This window comes from Hyperolius riggenbachi, chromosome 3 (genome assembly GCF_040937935.1).
Source record: "Hyperolius riggenbachi isolate aHypRig1 chromosome 3, aHypRig1.pri, whole genome shotgun sequence".
NCBI classification, from domain to species: domain Eukaryota; kingdom Metazoa; phylum Chordata; class Amphibia; order Anura; family Hyperoliidae; genus Hyperolius; species Hyperolius riggenbachi.
Window position 1 is genome coordinate 120,857,584 of NC_090648.1, and position 21,364 is coordinate 120,878,947.

Sequence of the window (21,364 nt, forward strand, 5' to 3'; positions counted from 1 at the left end):
CAAAGCAGAAATAATGATCGTTTGAACTTTCCTGTAGTAAAACCTTAAAGAGCAAAGACACAATGAGAGACAGCTTGAGGTAAGTGCTTCAGAAAACAGGACTGTATTAGACCCAAGTTGGGTCGGAGAGTTCAGAGAAGCTCTTTTGCATAGATAACGTAAGCCTTTTAACTCTTCCTGTACTGGAAAACAGTATGAGATTCAGATCTGTGCTACTAATGTTCTATTTCTTAGCTGTACTACACATACAATCTATCTCATACATTTAATTTTGCTTAAAGAGACTCTGAAGCGAGTCAAAATCCATATTTTTAACTTTTATTAATGTTAAATGGGAACTGAAGAGAGAGGTATATGGAGGCTGACATGTTTATTTCCTTTTAAGCAATACCAGTTGCCTGGCAGCCCTGCTGATCCTCTGCCTCTAATACTATTAGCCATAGCCCCTGAACAAGCATGCAGCAGATCAGGTGTTTCAGACTTTAAAGTCAGATCTGACAAGACTAGCTGCATGCTTGTTTCTGGTGTTATTCAGATACTACTGCAGAGAAATAGACCAGCAGGGCTGCCAGGCAACTGGTATTGATTAAAAGGAAATATGGAAGCCTCCGTGTACCTCTTACTTCAGTTCCCCTTTAAGCACTATACCCCCCCAAATCCCCTGTGCTAAGTGCAGGGAGAGCTTCTTGCTTAGGGCTGTAGCTCTGCCTCTTCGCGTGTCAATCCCCGCTGATTGCCGCCTCTCCCCGCCCCTCTCAATCTCCCTTCACTGAGAGGGGCGGGGGAGATGCAGAGATCCGCGGGCAGATTGACGCGAATGGAGGCAGAGCTGCAGCTCAAAGCTCTGCCTCCATGAGCAGCAAAATCCTCGACCAAGAAAGTCGTGGATTTTGCCCTGTGATTTGAGGGTATAAACGCCTTGTTTTGCCGCGGGGATGCAGCGGTTTAGCACTGGCTATAGTGCTTTGCATAAATAAAAGTTAAAACCTGGATTTTGACTAAAAAAAATGACTTAAAAAAAACATGGATTTTGACTCTCTTCAGAGTCTTGCTTTAAATGTACAGCTTTCTTTCTGTATGGTGTTGCTGGGTGGTTACTATTATATTAGAGGAAAACTTGGCCATTCAGGGCTTAGTCCCACTTATCTGAATTTTTTTCTTTGTTGTTGACAGAATAACAGGTCACAGGAGTTGTCCACAAGAAAAAAACAATGTCTAGATTCTAGCGGGGATCAATGGAAACCTTGCTTTTTCGCTGCTTTGCAGGATGCTTTTGAAATCCACGGTAACCCCTAAGGAATTCATAAAAAGCTTTGGCTCGGGGAAAGCTGTGAGCAGATAGTAAGAGGGAATGCACTGATCTTACATGTATTTGGGTTAGCTCCCTGAATGTGTCTTCCAGATGCTCCTTGAACTTCTGCAGTTCCTGTTCCTGCCTCTGCTGCTGCTTCTGGGTCTCCTCTTTTTGCCGGGCAGCCTCTTGCTGCTGAAACTGTAAGATCACAGTGTATAGGTGCTTTAGTGCTCACAGAAACACGATTACAGATTACTATTCATAAAGTGCCATCATATTTCGTAGAGCTGTATGGTGTTTAAATATTAGTGGGTAATACGTGCATCTATCTATCTGGCTACGTGCCTCAACCTTCAAGCAAGAAGAAGTAGTGCCCTGCCCCCAGGCCCGGTCCAAGCAAGAAGAAGGGGCCGGTCCAAGCAAGAAGTAGTAACGCCCTGCCCCCAGGGCCGGTCCAAGCAAGAAGTAACGCCCTTCCCCTAGGGGCGGTCCTAGACTTGCAGCCGTGCTGGAGGGGGTAGCGGGCAGGAAGGGGGTATTGGGCACAGCGGTGGGGAGGGGGTCAGACCCCCCCCTCACCTGGGTCCCCCATCTGCGCTCCCCCACTAGCTTAACCTCCTTGGCGGTAACCCCGTGTGTGACACGGGGTAAGCCGCCGGAGGGTGCCGCTCAGGCCCTGCTGGGCCGATTTTCATAATTTTTTTTTTGCTGGACGCAGCTAGCACTTTGCTAGCTGCGCCAGCACTCTGATCGCCGCCGGCCCCTGCCCGATCGCCGCTATCTGCTGCGGCGCGCTCCCCCCCAGACCCCAGCGCTGCCTGGCCAATCAGTGCCAGGCAGCGCCGAGGGGTGGCCCGGGACTCCCAATGACGTCCCGACGTCAGTGACGTCGGTGACGTCATCCCGCCCCGTCGCCATGGCGACGGGGGAAGCCCTCCAGGAAATCCCGTTCTATGAAGCGGGCGGGGGGATGCCGCTCAGCAGCGGCTATCATGTAGCGAGCCCTCGGCTCGCTACATGATTTAAAAAAAAAAATTTTTTTTTAAAAACTGCTGCGCTCCCTCCTGGCGGTATTTTTCATACCGCCAAGGAGGTTAAGTTGAGCAGCAGCTGCCGCTATTAGTAAGAGGCAGCGGGCGGGGATGACTCACCTCTTCTGCGTACCAGAGTGCATTCCACTGTTGTCACTTCCTGCAATGCCGTCCACTTACAATACAGTGGGCGGCATTGCAGGAAGTGATGACAGTGGAACGCACGCTGGAATGCGGAAGAGGTGAGTCCTCCCTGCCCGCTGCCTCTTACTAATGGCGGCTGCTGCTGAACTTAAGCTGGAGGGGGAGCGCAGATGGGGGACCCAGGTGAGGGGGTCTGACCCCCTCCCCACCGCTTAAGCTGGAGGGGGAGTGCAGATAAAGGACCCAGGTGAGGGAGGGGGGGGTCCGCCCCCCCCTCCCCGCTGCTGTGCCCAATACCTCCTTCCTGCCCGCAACCCTCTTATGTGGCGTATACTACGCCGCGGGTCCGCTAGTATATAATAATAATCTAAAGCATAATATCCAGCAAGCGCACATTGGAAAACGCAGCACGCTAATTTGAGTACCAAGTAAACTGAAAAAACAAACAAACATTGGGCTAAGGGCGCATAAAATAGTGGTAGTAGAATACAGTGAGATGCGAAAGTTTGGGCAACCTCGTTGTCATAATTTTCCTGTATAAATCGTTGGTTGGTACAATAAAAAAATGTCAGTTAAATATATCATATAGGAAACACACACAGTGATATTTGACAAGTGAAATTACGTTTTTTAATGAATATACAGAAAGTGTGCAATAATTGTTTAAATAAAATTAGGCAGGTGCATAAATTTGTCAATTGATTCCAAAACCTTTAGAATTATTGGAACTCAAATTGGCTTGGTAAGCTCAGTGACCCCTGACCTACAAACACAGGTGAATCCAATTATGAGAGAGTAAGGGGGTCAATTGTAAGTTTCCCTCCTCTTTTAATTTTCTCTGAAGAGTAGCAACATGGGGGTCTCAAAACAACTCTCAAATGACCTGAAGACAAAGATTGTTCACCATCATGGTTTAGTGGAAGGATACAGAAAGCTGTCTGAGAGATTTTTGCTGTTTCCACAGTTAGGAACATATTGAGAAAATGGAAGACCACAGGCTCCGTTCACGTTAAGGCTCAAAGTGGCAGACCAAGAAAAATCTTGGATAAACAGAAGCGACAAATGGTGAGAACAGTCAGTCAACCCACAAACCAGACCTACAACATCATCTTGCTGCAGATGGAGTCGCTGTGCATCGTTCAACCATTCAGCGCACTTTACACAGGGAAATGCTGTATGCGAGAGTGATGCAGAGGTAGCATTTTCTCTGCCCACAGCACAAACCGAGCCACTTGAGGTATGCTAAAGCACATTTGGACAAGCCAGCTTCATTTTGGAATAAGGTGCTGTGGACTGATGAAACTAAAATTGAGTTATTTGGGCATAACAAGGGCGTTATGCATGAAGGAAAAACACCTGCTACCTACAGTAAAATGTGGTGGTTCCATCATGCTGTGTGTCCAGTGCAAAAGGTGCACAGGACCCCTACAAAGAGAGAGAAAGGTGCACAGGACCCCTACAAAGCGATACTCCGGAGTGCTCAAAGCCAAAAAAGCAGTTCCACGAAGCCAGTTACTGTATAGACAGGAGCGGCTGGGCACATCCAGTAAAAAATACCTTTATTGTAAACATTTCAAAAGTTTGCATCAGCAGCACAAAAATGCCAGGAGAGAGAGGGATAAGCATGAAAGATGGTCAGAATGACAGATGGAAAGAATGTCCAGGAATCGGTGACAAAGCTCAAGCTGCGCCGGGGCTCGATCTTTCAACAAGACAACAACCCTAAACACTGTTCAAAATCCACTAAGGCATTCATGCAGAGGAACAAGTACAATGTTCTGGAATATCCATCTCAGTCCCCAGACCTGAATATAATTGAAAATCTGTGGTGTGAGTTAAAGAGAGCTGTCCATGCTCAGAAGCCATCAAACTCTCACTCGAACCTAAAGGAAGCGTTTAGAGGCTGTAATTTCTGCAAAAGGAGGATTTACTAAATATTGATATTTTTTGTGGTGCCCAAATTTATGCACCTGCCTAATTTTCTGTAAACAATTATTGCACACTTTACGTAAATCCAATAAACTTCATTTCACTTTCTCAAATATCACTGTGTGTGTCCTCCTATATGATATATTTAACTGACATTTTTTATCGTAACGACCAACGATTTATACAGGAAAATCATGATGATTAACAAGGTTGCCCATCCCGCGTGTATCAAAAAAGGGCGCCTGGAAAAAAGGGCGTGCGGTATAGCCGAAATTTTAAGTTTTAATGCAAAACCATACTTTTCTTTTAAGGGGTTGTAAACGAAAATTTAGTGCTAAATAGGTTAAATAAACGGAAATGAAATGGCAAAATACCGTCTATAACAACAAACGAATTCTGAAAAGAAACGTCAAATATCGTCTATAACAAAAACAATATTTACATTTGTATTAAGCATAGCAATGCAATGGTAGGTTTTACAGATATTTTACTGTAATTATACCTGTCACAGGAGCCCTTGTGGCTGACCACACTTAGCCTTCTAAACGGTGCCAGCGCACAGATCGTGCGAACTCTGGTCGCAGTCAATGCGCAGGAACCGTTAAGAATTAGCCGCAGACAACTCAGAAGGGAGCCTGTGAGACACGGGTAATTACAACGTCACCTACTGGTTCAGAGTAAACTGCCACCACCGCGGTTACTATGGGACCGTGGGGCCCACTAACTGACTGACTAATCCTGCGAATAAAACGGTTAAACACACGATATTCTGTCTAGCCAACAACAAACAAACAGTAGCGTATCTTCAGAGACCCGGGATCATTTCTGTGTGTGCTGATAAGCAGGGTAGCGAAACAGTGAATGACTTGGGGAAAGTCGTTTATTCACGCAATATAAATAATTAATATATACAGACAATTATGAAAATCAACAATTATTGAAACAGTAATAGCCAGTATGAAAAATAAAAGAAGGGAGAAAAATACTTAGTTCCTGGAAAGATGTCCTTATTGTGGGAAGAATCATAAAGTCCTTGGTTTCAAAGTCCAGAGTTCAGAGTTCAGACCAGGTGGATACCAGCATATCCTCAAGCTGGCATCTGATGAGTGCAAGATAGTTCAGTGTGGAGGACCTCTTCCCAGGCAGCTCATTCACTTTTTATGGAGCTGAGCTCAGAGGCGGGCTCCCAGAGTCGGCCCTCCAGGCCGGACTATGGTAATCACATGTGGGCAGGGGCTTTAGCAACCTCATAATCCTGACATGTTCCCTAGGCAGACCTGCGCGGCCGGCCCACAAATAATAAGTACATATTCTCGATCCCCAGAACCTACCGATTAATATGATATCAAACTTGGGCATGTTTGCATGCCCGGTTACAAAACAGTGGAATTCCCAGCGTTCTGGTTAGGCTAGGGGCCCAAATTTAATATCATAACACTCACAAGCTCCGGACCAGCAGAATGATATAACTTTCACATTTCTCCGATGTATGGTACTTCTAAAACATGCATAAAGATCATAACTCTATGTTTCCCTATCCTGGCTGAATGGTTCCGCTAAGTCTGCCCCCTGCTGGGATTAGCTTCCTTGGCTCTGAAAAGACTCCTGGTTTGTTAATTAACATCTCCATGAGATCAGCTAAGTGTCACCTGGTTCCCAGAGCCAAAAGGGAAATTGTGCCTTCCACAGGGAATATGTCCCAGCTAATTAACAGCTTCCCCCCAGGCTGTCACTGTAGCTTAGGAACAGCTGGGGAATCTGTCTTAGCTGAGGGATACTGTCTGAAGCGCAATCGATGCAGGAATCGAGTGCGATCGTTCTTTACTTCACGGGCGGTGCCAGGACGCGCCTGCGTCCCCGCAACCGTCCGTGACAGCCCTCCCCCTTGTCCGCGGCTCAGCCACTCATCCGCAAGATGTGTGGCGGCGCCGCTAACCTGGCTGACGGGCCTCGAGTTGCCGGTACGGCGGGAAAACCTATTGGAGCCTGTGGCTCGGTTCCCCTGGACCGGTCGCGGTCTGCTACCCTCAGGGTTGACCCAACATGGACCGTTCTGGACAGGGCGTTTGCGCCACTGCAGTCGGACGTGGTGTCTGCCGGGACTGCTGACAACGGGCAGTGGGTTGGTTAGGTCAACAGCCAGCCCACGCAGGGTTCCCCTGCTAAGTGGCTGTGGACCTAAGGGAACCCCGCGGGAATCCCTGGACCTTCCCAGCTCCTGACAGACGGCACATGCCCTGCAGTAGTTTGCTACATCCCTGTTCATCCGGGGCCAATAAAACTGGTTCCGAATACCGGCGAGTGTCTTGCGGACCCCTGAGTGCCCTGTCAGAGGATTACCATGTGCGGATTTCAGCACATGTCCCCTGAACGCACTCGGGACCACAAGCCATTTGGTATTCGCGTGGGATCTACCTGTAGGGGGCTGTGCAGACTCACTGTACAGTCTCCCACCTTCCCAGTACACCTTGAAAGCGGCCCCGTCTGCGAGGGGCTCAGCGGCTTGCTGCATGAGCACCTCCAGGCTTGGGTCACTTTGTAGTGCGGCTGAGAATACGGCGCTGTCAGTTTCAGCCAACTGGCTCATGTCACACGAGGCCAGCGGCTGAAAGGTCTCATCCCTGCGGTCAGAGGAGGGGGAGGAGGCCGGAACCCCCTCCACCTGTTCTGAGCTCGGGTTCTGAGCAGTGCAGCTGCGCGGTATTGCTAGCACAGGTACACTGTCAGAATGGCACAGACGGACATTACTCAGATCATCATTGCATGCAGTAATGACATTGACAGGTATAGACATTTTTTCATTACAGACAGGTTGTACAGGAGACTCAGGTACAGTTACAGCATCATCACAACAGACAGTCTGTACCTCAAACTCAGGTGCCTTTGAAGCAGGCACTATTGAACCTGGTACCCTTGAACTGGGCACATTCAACCCACCTCCCCCTGGTGCTCCCCCAAGTGTATAAAGTACCTGGTGGTGGGTGGAGAGTCCGTCTCCTTCCGTGAGCGACAAGGCGGTCGTGGCAGGTTCATAGTAGGACATAAGCTTGCCCAAATCAGTCCCTAGCAACACAGGGACTGGGAGATCCTTCATAACCCCAACAACCCTTTCGTGGACCCCTCCCACTCCCCAATCCAGCTTCACTCTTGCGTGGGCTATGTGGAAAAGGGTGCCCTCTACTCCAGTAAGGGCAAGGGATCGGCTGGAGCTGATGCTCTCCTTTGGCACAAGATGTGAGTGAACTAACGTGATGTCAGCTCCGGTGTCTCGAAATCCGGTGACAACTTTGCCGTTCACTCTAACAAGTTGCTGCTGGTCGGTTCGGTCGCGGATTTCCTGTCCGCGTGCAAACAGGACAAAATCTGATGATCCAGGCTGTGGTTCGCTGGCGGGTTGCCTCTGCTGTGGGTGAGGTGCAGGTGATGCAGATGATCCAGGTGCTGGTGGTGTCTGTCTCCGCTCCGGACAGTCGAATTTCATGTGTCCGGGCTGGCGGCAGTAGTGACAGGTGACCTCTCCAGGCGCTGCAGGCCTGGGTGCAGCAGCTGCGCTGGGTGGCCTCTGTGGCGGACGGCTCACAGGGGCAGGAGGGTCTGCCGAGGTATTGGGCTGACCTCCTCTCCAGCTGGATTGGACAGTTCTGCGGGTATCAGCCACCCGGGTAGTTGCATAAGTCTCAGCAAGGTCTGCAGCGACAGTGGCTGAAGCCGGCCTGCGTTCTAACACAAACTGTCGTACATCAGCAGGGCAAATGTTCAGAAATTGTTCCAGGACTATCAAGTCCTCCAGGACATCATAAGACCCTTTGGTGAGGCCTAGTGTCCACTGGCGGAGTGTGGTGAGCAAGCTGCTGGCCACATCTCGGTACGAATCAGAAGGCTTTTTCTGCCAGGCCCTGAACTTTTTCCGATAGGCTTCTGGCGTCAGCTGGTACTTAGTAATGATAGCGTCTTTTATAGCAGCATAATCATTATCCTTCTCCGCAGGCAATTCTGCGAAGGCATCAAGCGCTTTGTAGCGCAGCAAAGGTGTCAGATGTCTGGCCCACTGGTCTTGGGACAGACGATACTGACGGCATGCTTTTTCAAAAGATCGCAAAAACAAGTCAATGTCTGTGTCTTTCTCAATATTAGCAAATTTAAATTTTGCACTTACGGGTGGTGCAGCTCCTTCAGCAGGGAGGCTGGGCGGTGAACTCCGGCTGGCCTGTTGAACCTTTGCCATGTTGAGCTCATGCTGTCGTCTCTCCCGCGCCTCTGCGGCATCCCTCTCCGCGTGGCGTTCAGCAGCAGCAGCAGCAGCAGCAGCTTTGCGTTCTGCAGATTGGCGCTCCCGTTCCTCTCGTGCTTCCATGTACTGCATGTACTTGTCCAGGTCAGTCTCCATCAGCTTTTGTAATGCCTGCTGCATTACCGGGTCAGCACCCATGGACAGTCCAGTACTGGCCAGTTCCAGGCGAGTACTGTCAGAAACTCTGGGATTGGGGTCCACACTGACATTCTCCGGCGTAACTGTTGATGCAGGGCCCTCAGGATGCACAACCTCTGTACGGTCAGGAGTCTCAGTCTCTGGTTCCCCTCGATTGTCAGATGGGCTGGTATCCACCTCAGCGGACACTCCCGGCTCCCGCAGTTGCTGGGTATCCCATCTGGACAAGTCGGCTATCAGGTCCCGTTTTGTCTTGCGGAGGATGCCAATGCCCCTCTCTTCGCAAAGATTTTCCAGGTCTGCTAGGCACATGTTCTGGTAGTTCCCGGACATTTCCATGCCAAATAAAATAAAACTTTTGGGGAGGGGTACTGGCTACACAGTCTCTCTGTATATATAAAAAATATATTGCCTTCCAGCTACACCAACGAATTAGTTCGTTTCTCGATAGCGCTAGCGCTATCGCAGATACTTTCAGCACAACACAGGTCCCAACCGCTGCCTAACACTGTCACCACTGTCACAGGAGCCCTTGTGGCTGACCACACTTAGCCTTCTAAACGGTGCCAGCGCACAGATCGTGCGAACTCTGGTCGCAGTCAATGCGCAGGAACCGTTAAGAATTAGCCGCAGACAACTCAGAAGGGAGCCTGTGAGACACGGGTAATTACAACGTCACCTACTGGTTCAGAGTAAACTGCCACCACCGCGGTTACTATGGGACCGTGGGGCCCACTAACTGACTGACTAATCCTGCGAATAAAACGGTTAAACACACGATATTCTGTCTAGCCAACAACAAACAAACAGTAGCGTATCTTCAGAGACCCGGGATCATTTCTGTGTGTGCTGATAAGCAGGGTAGCGAAACAGTGAATGACTTGGGGAAAGTCGTTTATTCACGCAATATAAATAATTAATATATACAGACAATTATGAAAATCAACAATTATTGAAACAGTAATAGCCAGTATGAAAAATAAAAGAAGGGAGAAAAATACTTAGTTCCTGGAAAGATGTCCTTATTGTGGGAAGAATCATAAAGTCCTTGGTTTCAAAGTCCAGAGTTCAGAGTTCAGACCAGGTGGATACCAGCATATCCTCAAGCTGGCATCTGATGAGTGCAAGATGGTTCAGTGTGGAGGACCTCTTCCCAGGCAGCTCATTCACTTTTTATGGAGCTGAGCTCAGAGGCGGGCTCCCAGAGTCGGCCCTCCAGGCCGGACTATGGTAATCACATGTGGGCAGGGGCTTTAGCAACCTCATAATCCTGACATGTTCCCTAGGCAGACCTGCGCGGCCAGCCCACAAATAATAAGTACATATTCTCGATCCCCAGAACCTACCGATTAATATGATATCAAACTTGGGCATGTTTGCATGCCCGGTTACAAAACGGTGGAATTCCCAGCGTTCTGGTTAGGCTAGGGGCCCAAATTTAATATCATAACACTCACAAGCTCCGGACCAGCAGAATGATATAACTTTCACATTTCTCCGATGTATGGTACTTCTAAAACATGCATAAAGATCATAACTCTATGTTTCCCTATCCTGGCTGAATGGTTCCGCTAAGTCTGCCCCCTGCTGGGATTAGCTTCCTTGGCTCTGAAAAGACTCCTGGTTTGTTAATTAACATCTCCATGAGATCAGCTAAGTGTCACCTGGTTCCCAGAGCCAAAAGGGAAATTGTGCCTTCCACAGGGAATATGTCCCAGCTAATTAACAGCTTCCCCCCAGGCTGTCACTGTAGCTTAGGAACAGCTGGGGAATCTGTCTTAGCTGAGGGATACTGTCTGAAGCGCAATCGATGCAGGAATCGAGTGCGATCGTTCTTTACTTCACGGGCGGTGCCAGGACGCGCCTGCGTCCCCGCAACCGTCCGTGACAATACCAAACTGTAGGCTCACACAGATCTCTCCCTAACCCCTAGACCCCTCTTTGTTTAAATATATATAATTTAATAAATTGTATATATTACATATATTGTGCTGTAACTATACCTAACCTTACTCTCACACAGAGCCCTCCCTGTACCTATCCCTAACCCCTAGACCCCCCTGGTGGTGCCTAACCCTAAGACCCCTCTGGTGGTGCCTAACCCTAAGACCCACCCCCGGTTGGTGCCTAACCCTAAGACCCCCCCGGTTGGTGCCTAACCCTAAGACCCCCCTGGTGGTGCCTAACCCTAAGACCCCGCTGGTGGTGCCTAACCCTAACCACCTCCCTGGTGGTGCCTAACCCTAACCACCCCCTGATTGCATATATTATACTGTAACTATACCTAACCCTCCCTGTACCTATCCCTAACCCCTAGACCCTCCTGGTAATGCCTAAACCTGACCATCCCCACCGCACAAACACCCTAAACTCATATAAACAATAATATATTTAATCCTTAAAATACTTCTCTACAAATAACCTGTATATAAAATAATTTATATATTTGTAATAGAATAAATAGCTTTAAAATAGCCTTAAAATCACGTATACATTAATATTATAAATAGAGAAAAGTGTATATATAAATATATACAATACAATAGATAGCCTTACAAGCATTAGAAATCTTAAAATAACAGTAACATTAAAAGCGATATATTAGTAACTATAATCAACGCATTATAAGTGTAAAAACAAAGTTAATACCAAAAGCGATGTATTTCTAATACAATAAGGTTGAAAACGGTATTTACGCATTATACATATGAAAACAAATTTTTAAATGATCAAAGAGGTGTAAACGAAAATTTAGTTGTTATACTTTTGTAAGCGAAATTTTTAAACTAATAAGTAAAAACTGATATAAGCGAAATTTAAAAACGAAAAAATAAGTATAATACAAACTCAAAACGAACTTTTAAACGATATTTGTTATAAACCTTATTCTGTAAACGAAAACTTTTGTTAACACGATCCCTGTAACCGCTATTTCTCGGGCGCCCTTTTTTCCCGTCGGGCGCCGAATAGCCTATATTTTGCATTGCAGTCTATGGCGGCGCTCTTTTTGTCCACTATCCCTGTGCGCCCTTTTTTACTAGCACCTGCCCATCCCACTGTATCAGTAAATTCCTAAATTTACTAGTCTTTGGAAGCCTGAGTGCTTCCGAAGACTGCAGAAGTCTCCTGGAGCTGGAGATTTAAACTAAGCCTGTGGGGGAATGAGGAGAACGGAAAGGTTCTATAAGACACAGATCCTTCCCTCTCCTTTCGTAATTGTTTTTTTTTTTTTTTAATTCCCCTTCAGATTTACTTTAATTTCAAAACCACTCATTGGATGGATCTGCCTGAATAGTGAGCTATGGGTAGACAGCCCAGCCGACATCTCTGTAGAGTTCCTTGCCAGGAGGAAATGCTTTGGAGAATCCTCTCCGATACCCTTTTGTCTGCTCTAGAGAATTACCACAAATGTCACAGTGTGGAAAGCTGCAGTTCTTACCTGCTTGTTCCGCTCTTTCTGCTCAGAGACACTCATGCCTTGGCTCTTTAGTCTCTCCTTGAACATAGCCTGGCGTTTCCTGGCTTCTGTGCGCTGAGCCTTCTGTGCTCGGGATCTCTCCTGCTGTTGCTGATTTTTCAGCTCTTCCAGCAAGATGCCTTGGTAATGCTTGAGCCGCTCCATTTCCTGGTGGATTTGTGAGGTTGTATTCAGTAAAATAGTGTATCAGCACAAATGTTGTTTTATCATACACTTTAAAGCATTCAGAAGCATTTACAGTCGAATACTGACCCCTTCTCTCCCTCAATATAACACAACAGAACTGTGTCCATGTTGCTCCCCAAACCCTGTCCTCGAGGTCCACCAACAGTGCATGTTGTGTGGAAATCCTCAGTTACTCAATTAGACACTGCAGATGGGCTGACTTTTTGACACACTGTCCCATATTCAATATCATAAAATGCCTTTTTAAGCCACCGCCAAGCAAGAAAATACTCCAAAATAAATTTGTTAGCACTTTTTCCTCAACGTTTGAGTACTTTTTCAATTGTAAAGTGCAGAAAATATAATTTAAAGAGATGAAAATTATCTCCTAGAAAGATAACTAAAAAGTGAATTGCTTATGGGCCACAGATTTTGGGTGTAAAAGTGTGTGTGGGGGTGGGGATGCCTATCTGCGGGGAGATTTACACTGGTGATGTGTGCCCGGGTGAAGCAGGTAACTTTGGCGCTCAGTGCCAAAGCTGGGCGCCGTCATAGCTGCAATGCTATGATGCGCACCGCACACAAGAGTAATTTGTATTAGTATTTAACGCCTCTGGAGAGCTTAGAGGCAGCAGGGAGAGCAGTCATTCAGTTCGCCCTGCGCCCAACTCACCTGCGGCCACATAACACGTATGCTGCTTGGGTCTAACGTATGTGCAGTGCACTGTAGAGCATGCTTTAAAATATGTATAGCTACACGTCCTCGCTCCAGCTTGCTTCCTCTAGTGTCCTGTGCAGCTTTTCAAACTGGTCACTAGAGCTCCAGGCTCACTGCGGTCACATAACAGTGAGCCTGGAGCTCCAGTTGCCAGTTGTGAAGCTGCACGGGACACTAAAGGAAGCAAGCCAGAGCGAGGGCAGGTAGCTTTACTTGCTAAACCATGCTCATACATGCACTCTGCACCCGTCGGCATGCTACAAATCAGTGGTTTGCATGAGAGGTGATGGTGGCACATTGGGATATCGGTCAATCAGCGGGTCAAAGCTTTTGGCCTATTTTTTATAGGCTAAGAGGAGGGGGGCTTATATGCACATATATACAATAATTGCCTCACCTGTCATTGCCAATGTGTTCCTCAAGCCCTGTTTAAACACTGTAGAATTCTGTTCCTTAGCTCTCACCTTCTCATGGCGCTTGCGCAGCTGTTGCCTTTGCAGAGTGTGCTGCTCAACCACCTGATGCCGGAAAAGTTGATATTTCTCCTGTAGATGGCGCTCTTCCAGCCTCAGGATGACAGACTCACGAGCTGTCGAAAACACAAGATATAATGTAACTTCAAAGGGATTCACAAAAGGGTTGATGAAAGACAGGTTTCCCAGCAAGGTATATATATATATATATATATATATATATATATATATTACAGCGGCATAGCATGCTTTACTGCAGATCTCTGGCCATAATTGTCCTGTAGATGTTTGAAGCCTCAAACTATGTACAAGCAGTTAGTAATCTAATGTGCCAAACACAATCATCGAAATACATTAGAATTGATTCAGGATGGAAGCAGATCAGGAAAACATGCATGATAGTTCTCATTCCACATGGACTGTAGCACAGGAAGACTAGCATTTAAAAATAACTTGAACATTTCTTCTCTAATTTGATATTTCACGCAATTCTTAATTCACACTTCCCTTATGTGAGATGATAAATAGGTCCTTAAAATGATCTAGTGGCATTTTGAGAAAAAAAAAGTAGATATCTTAGTAGAAAGCAGTCTTTGGATAGTCCTGATGCTTTCCCCATCGTCCTTGACTCCACCAATCCAGCGCTGGGACCCTCCAAGCAAATCAGTCAAGGACTTGTCTGATTTGATCAAGTGTTCCCCTCTGAGTAGGAGCATGGCTGCACTGCGCCTGCACGGGTCCTGGCCACGCCTGCACAGTAGCGGGGAACTGCTTGTCCATGGCTTCATTCTACTATGCAGACATGGCCAGGACTCACACAGGTGTGTGGCTGTGCTTGTACACCGACAGGAGCGCAGCCACAAAGATGAAGGTCATGGCGAGCAGCAGTAGGGTTCAAGGAGGACACGGGAAACATCTGCATCATTCAGAGGCTACCCTCAACCTTGGTAAGTATGTAGGATTTTTTTTGCACAAAGGTTTGCTTTAATATGCATAGGGCCTGATGCAACAACTAGATGTGATATTACCATTACTATTGTCAGCGTGTACCACGAGTTACGCTCACTGCAACCCACGGTACTCGAATAGTGCGAACGGTGCTATGGTATTGCTTATTAGCAATGCGCATTACTGTAGCATCATTCACACTACTCACGTACCACGGGTCGCGCTTCTAGCGTAACTCCCGGTAGTAGTAAAAGTGGAGTTTCAGCATCATTTGTTGGTCCCCTACTGTTGTTATGTTAAGAAATAACAGAAAGTACTTCAAACTCTTAACTAACATATAACACTGTCCACAGAGTCTCTCCCCATGCATCTCCTCACTAGTCTCCAAATACCAGTCAAATTGCAACCTCTACTCTGCACACAACTTTCTTCTGTCCTCTTCTAAAATCACCTCCTCCCACTAACAAAGTACAGGATTTCTCACAAGCCTCTCCCCTTGTCTGGAAAACCTTTCCAAAACACATCCATCAGTCTCTAATGCTTGAAACCTTTTAGTGCATACTTCAAACCCACTTTTTCAGACAAGCATATAAGCTATGCCATCCCCATTTACCCCTCTGACCAAGCAATCTGTCACATAGGTCTTAAAGGACACCCGAAGCGAAAATAAACTAATTAAATAAATTATTGTATTTATCTTCCTTCTCCTAAAAATGACTTTTTAAAGATAGTCCACAGTTTTAACTGTTTGTTTTTGCTCAATGACCCATTCATTGAAGTATGACAGAGCTAAAATCTATGAACTATTGACCCCTTTTATCTCTTTCCTGCTCTCAGAAGCCATTTTGTGCTAGGAAAGTGTTTTATAGTTGGAATTTCTTATCAGTGAGGGCCACACTGTATACACTTCCTGTCTGCGTCAGGACTGAGTCAGCCACTTACATACCTGATATTTAACTCTTTCAGGCAGAGAAAGAAAAAAGGAACACAGCATAGTTATTAGTGTGCTTGGCACTGTACATACCTCTGTCTATCTCATCATGTCACACGTCACTTCAGGTATCCTTTAACCACTATTGTTACTTTAAGCAGAATCTGACTTTGCCAATTCAGCTTTTATAAAATAAATGCTACACGTTGTATACATGCATAGCAATAGTGAGCATATAAAGCATGCTTAACAAAACAAAAAAGAAAAAAAACATCATGTATAATACAGCTGGTATTTAACTGGCTCACAATGAAGGGTAGTTTGCAATAAATATAAAATATAGATGAGTATATTTAATCAGAAAAGAAAACTAACAAGACAAAGCAACAAACAACCCTCAGCATTGCTATGGATTATATAGATGTATAACACTATACTGAGACAAAGAATATAATACAATTGTTCTTGTTCAAAATTGTTGCGAACTGTGCTACATACAATATAGGGGACATTATGGTTTATCCCTAACCAGTTATTGAGATGTTAGGTATATTTAAAGAGGAACTGTCGTGAAAATCGTAACATTTAAAACACATACAAATAAGAAGTACGGTACGTTTCTTAATGAGTAAAATGAGCCATAAATTACTTCTCTCCTATGTTGCTGGTATTTACAGTAAGTAGTAAAAATCTGACATTACCGACAGGTTTTGGGCTAGTCCATCTCTCCAGAGGGTATTCTCAGCATGGCCTTTATTCTTTATAAAGACACTCTCTGAAAACGCTTTATACAAAGATGCCAACCAGCCTCCCTGCTCACCGTACACTTTTTTTGGCAGTTGGACGGAGCAACTGCCATTCACTAAGTGCATTTTGAAAATAAAGAAATCCCTGTGAACCCCCCATGAGGAGATGGGCTAGACCAAAATCTGTTGGTTCCCTGTCTGATTTCTACTACCTACTGTAAGTGACAGCAACATAGGAGAAAAGTAATTTATGTCTCATTTTACTCTGGAAGAAACGTACTTCTTAATTGTATGTTTACATATAATTAAGATTTTTGCGACAGAGGTCCTTTAATCATGGATTCCTTACATAGTTACATAGTTATTTAGGTTGGAAAAAGACATACATCCGTCAAGTTCATACAGGGTTGTAATTTCTATGTGCACATAGTGGTGTTACATTTTCTGTATGGAAGCTGGTAGTGAAATTTGTTGTTATTTATTTTTCTGCTACAGTTTCCATGGCCATAAATAAGATTTCATGCAACAGTGCTTTTCGTGTGATTGAGATGCAAATATTTCCTGCAGGAGATGCAAATATATGCAGGATTATGTAAATTATGTAATTTTTTATGCAAATCTATACAACTTGAAAATGGACCAATCAAGTCCCACCCAGAGATTATATTTACATCTCATTGATCATCCTAAAGCTGCATACACACATCAGACTATAGTCTTTGGAAAATGAAAGATCACAGACCAATCTTACCACCCTTCATGTAGTATGAGATAGGGTTGCAACGGTATGAAAATTCACGGTATGATAACCGTCAAAAAAAATACCACGGTATGACGGTATTACGGTATACGGTATTGCGCAATTATTCTCATTACAATTACCCTTATAAAAATGAGAAAAGTTCAACGTTGAACAAACTCTTCTTTATTAAACCATTAATGGTTAGGGTCCTCCTGTCATGCTTGAAATATTTACTCTTCTAAATGTCAAAAAAAAAAAAACCAAAAGTAAATCTCATTCTCCCGTGTCACATGACTGCCTATGGCAGAGAGGGCAGATAATAAGGCCATTTGAAAGAACAGTAGGTTAATATGTCTGCTTCCATGAATCAGGAAGTAGAAACTGTGCAGATTTATTTTAGGATTTGTATCAGCTGTAACAAAGAAAGAAATTGCTGTTGCATATCTTTGAGCAGAGAGGAGGACGTTTTGAGTTCAGGTCCACTTCAAAAATGCTGGTGGTACACTTTACTATACACCTTAAAGTGTACCAGAGATGAAGCATTGTGAAAGTTTTATATATACCTGCGGCTTCCTCCAGCCCCATCATGCGCACAGATCCCTCCCACGCCGCCATCCTCAGCTTTTTCTATTGCTGGTATTGAGTACGGTAACTTGAGCCAGTCGCGGCCAGTCTGAGCATGCGCAGTGCGTTCTCTACAGCGGAGAATAATACTACGCAGGCGTAGTACTATTTTCTGCAAGAGATGGAGGGAGTGCACTGCGCATGTGTAAAACTGGCCGCGACTGGCCGAAGTTACTGGACTCAGTAACAGCGATAGAAAAGGCTGAGGATGGCAGTGTGGGAGGGATCTGTGCGCATGATGGGGCTGGAGGAAGCCGCAGGTATATATAAAACTTTCACTATGCTGCGTCTCTGGTTTCCTTTAAATGATACCAGAGCTGAAAAATAAAATGCAAATGGGTGGAGTGGACATGAATTAGGTGAAGTCCTGTGCTAAGCCACTGCGGACGATTTCTTTAAAAAGTAGGGGGACAGAGTAGAACAGGGGGGAGCGGTGGGCATGAGGACACGTGACCTCACACAAACGAACGTACATCAGGCAGACATCACACAAAACACACACACACACCAATCCGGCAGGCAGACATCCATCCATCCATCCATCAGGCAGACATCACACACACATGCCATACATATACACACTAGCTGCATTCATACAAACACAGCACCTCTCACACAGCAACACTGCTTATCTGGTGTCATAAGCTTCAGCTCCTCAAGTGCAGTGCGTCTCTCACTCCTTCTCCCGGGCGGGCGGCATACTCATTTTCATGGGGGAGGAGAGCTGGACATTCCTTTGAACACTGATCTGTATCAGTGTTTATGTCAGCTTTGCAGTGGGGGGGGGGGGGGGAGGAGGCAGGGGGCTGCGTGCATCTAGCAGGAGGGAGAACGGGCTGTAGCCTTTTCGCATTTGCCGTATTTATTTAGCAGGAATGACCTGGTGACTCCCCCTCTGCCTTTGTGGTACAGTCCACAATAAAAAGAAACCACAAGCAGATACATTGCCGGGGGAAATAGATCTCCGTGTGCGCTCCAGCCGTGGCCGCGTCATCACAGGACGCGCATCACCACCCAGCTCCTGCACTCATGTCGGCAAGCCTCCCGCAATCAGAAACTAGCTTTGGGAGCTTGCCTTCGTTACAAAGGGAGACACAGAGCAGGACAATGCCGGAGCAGTGGCGAGATGCGGAAATACAGCAAAAACCGGTATTTCCCAAAAGTGATTACCGTGATTAGTAAAACCGTGGTATACCGTAATACCGGTAAATCGCGGCAACCCTAGTATGAGAGCATACTCTACACAGTGTATTCTATGGAGCTGAACTCCCCATCAGAAAAAAATCTTTGCAAGATGCTGCACACAAACATGCTGCACACACTCAAAAGATCTGTAGCTGCAAAAGATCAGTATCTGCAAAAGATCTGATCCTGCCAAAAATCCATTCCTGCAAATTGCAATGATAGTCTATGAGATCTGCAGATCATCATACACACATGATTTAACTGACATTCATCTGCAGATCAAGCAATCATCCGCAGATCTGAAAATCCATCCTGGTGGATCTGATCTGCAGTTGAATCATGTGTGTATGATGATCTGCAGATCTCATAGACTATCATTGCAATTTGCAGGAATGGATTCTTGGCAGGAACAGATCTTTTGTGTCTGTACAGCATCTGTGTGTGCAGCATCTTGCAAAGATTTTTTTCTGATGTGGAGTTCAGCTCCATAGAAAAGACTGTGTAGAGTATGGCTCTCATACTACATGAAGGGTGGTAAGATTGGTCTGTGATCTTTCATTTTCCAAAGACTGATGTGTGTATGCACCCCAGTGATAGGACACATAACTAATTGAAGATGCCTAACGAACATACTTTTGGGTCTAAAAGGACAGAGCACCCCATGTTATCGAAAACAAAGGCTAGCCCGACTGCTGTCCGTCACACTAACATGCAATGGAATTCCTTAGCAGTAAATGCAGTTTCTGGAGTAGCTCTATCACCAGTGTTTGGACATAGGACTCTGCATACAAATGCTCGTTCTGAAGTTATACCATTGCCATGTTAAAATACAATAAAGGGCACTGTACTATGGTATTCCACATCTACAAATGCACTCAGTTTACTGTGAGAATCAGGGATTTGTTTTTCTTAATTGACTTAGGTCGGCTATAGAAAACGGTAGGAAGGAGTTATATGGATAATTTAAATTAACAATATTTACCGGTGCCCATTCCATTGACGTCCCGTGCCTAATACTAAACCTAATCCCCTTCCTAATGCCTAAAACAACCCCCTCCCCCCCACCTAATGACTAAAATGAATCCCCCTGCCTAGTGCCTAAAACTAACCCCCCACCTAATGATTGAAACTGATCCACCCTTCTTATTCCTAAACCTGATCTCCCCCACCAGCGCCTGCTATTTGCAGCTGATCGGTTACTCTACTCCAGACCTTACTTATGTAGGTGGATCAGCTACTACTCCCACATCAGGCACCAAACGTATTGTCTGGGTGCCGCATTACCGATACTTGGGGTCAGTTAGACACCTGCCGAGCTGCACGCCCAAATCACCTGGTTGGCTACAGAGCTGCCTTGTGTCAAGAAAAGCTGTAAACTTTTAACTTACAGGACTTACTGTATTTTCTCTAAAATCTGCCACTTCTTGCTCTTTGCTACTAGCCCTAGTCATCAGACTGTGGCAAGAGTGGTGACAGAAAGCCTTGCACACACTGGAAGTTCAATGGGGGTAAAGAAAAGTGGAGAAAGTAAACTAAGCTGACTTCCTTAAAGGATACCCAAGGTGACATCATGTGATAGACATGCGTATGTACAGTGCCAAGCACACAAATTACTATGCCGTGTTCCTTTTTTTCTTTCTCTGCCTGAAATAGTTAAACATCAGGTATGTAAGTGGCAGTTCCTGTCTGAGTAAGGACTGGGTCAGACAACAGTGTGACCATAACTGATATGAAATTACAACTATAAAACACTTTCCTAGCAGAAAATGGCTTCTAAGAGCAGAAAAGAGATTTAAAAAAATGTCAATAGTTCATAGATTATAGCTCTAGCATACTTCAATGAATGTGTTATTGAGAAAAAACAAGAAAACATTAAAAACTCGATTTAAATATAAAATAAAACTGTGGAATATCTTAAAAGGTCATTTTTAGCAGGAGGAGGATAGATACAATTATTTATTTCATTAGTTTATTTTCACCTCGGGTGTCCTTTAATTCCCACTATTGCTTTGTTGGATCTGGTATTGCAGTGTGCTCAGCTAAACGTTATCTGTGATGTGCAACCTTCAGCCAGAAAGCTTTCTCCACCATATCCATTGCTCATTCCAGAAGCCTTCCCCACCCCACACCCAGAAAACTGTTCCAAGCAACAACTGGGGAGCTGGATACACAAGAGAGACCATTGTGCATCCAGTGCTTGCGGGAAGACCTGAATGTGTAGTATTTGGGCCAAATGCTTACACTTACCACTTTTAAGGTTGTGGATTTTGGTGAGGTTTTCTCTTTCGATACTCATGACTTTTTTCTTATGGTCAGTCACTACTTTCTGTAGTGCGGCATTCAGCTCCTGCTGCTGCTCTACAAGAAGTTTCTCCTGGAGAGAGAAGAGGACCATTTTAATCTCCTTCAACTTCAGTGAAGACTTTCGTAAGACTCATGTAGTTACCTCTCAATGACTGTGTCTAAGAAATATATACATTCAGGGTGACCATTGCATACCCCCATCCCTCAATAAATATAAAAAACA

The 21,364-nt window shown here is 45.5% G+C and overlaps 1 protein-coding gene across 1 annotated transcript in view; it reads right to left on the reverse strand.

Annotated features, from left to right (window-relative positions):
• Positions 1–21,364, reverse strand: part of LOC137562974 (STE20-like serine/threonine-protein kinase) — a 104,304-nt gene that overhangs the window by 7,884 nt on the left and 75,056 nt on the right. The window contains exons 13-16 of the mRNA XM_068274848.1: positions 21,085–21,211; positions 13,653–13,777; positions 12,267–12,452; positions 1,367–1,492 (exon numbers count right to left, since the gene is read on the reverse strand). Coding sequence (XP_068130949.1) covers positions 1,367–1,492; positions 12,267–12,452; positions 13,653–13,777; positions 21,085–21,211 — 564 coding nt within the window. The remainder of the gene's footprint in view (positions 1–1,366; positions 1,493–12,266; positions 12,453–13,652; positions 13,778–21,084; positions 21,212–21,364) is intronic.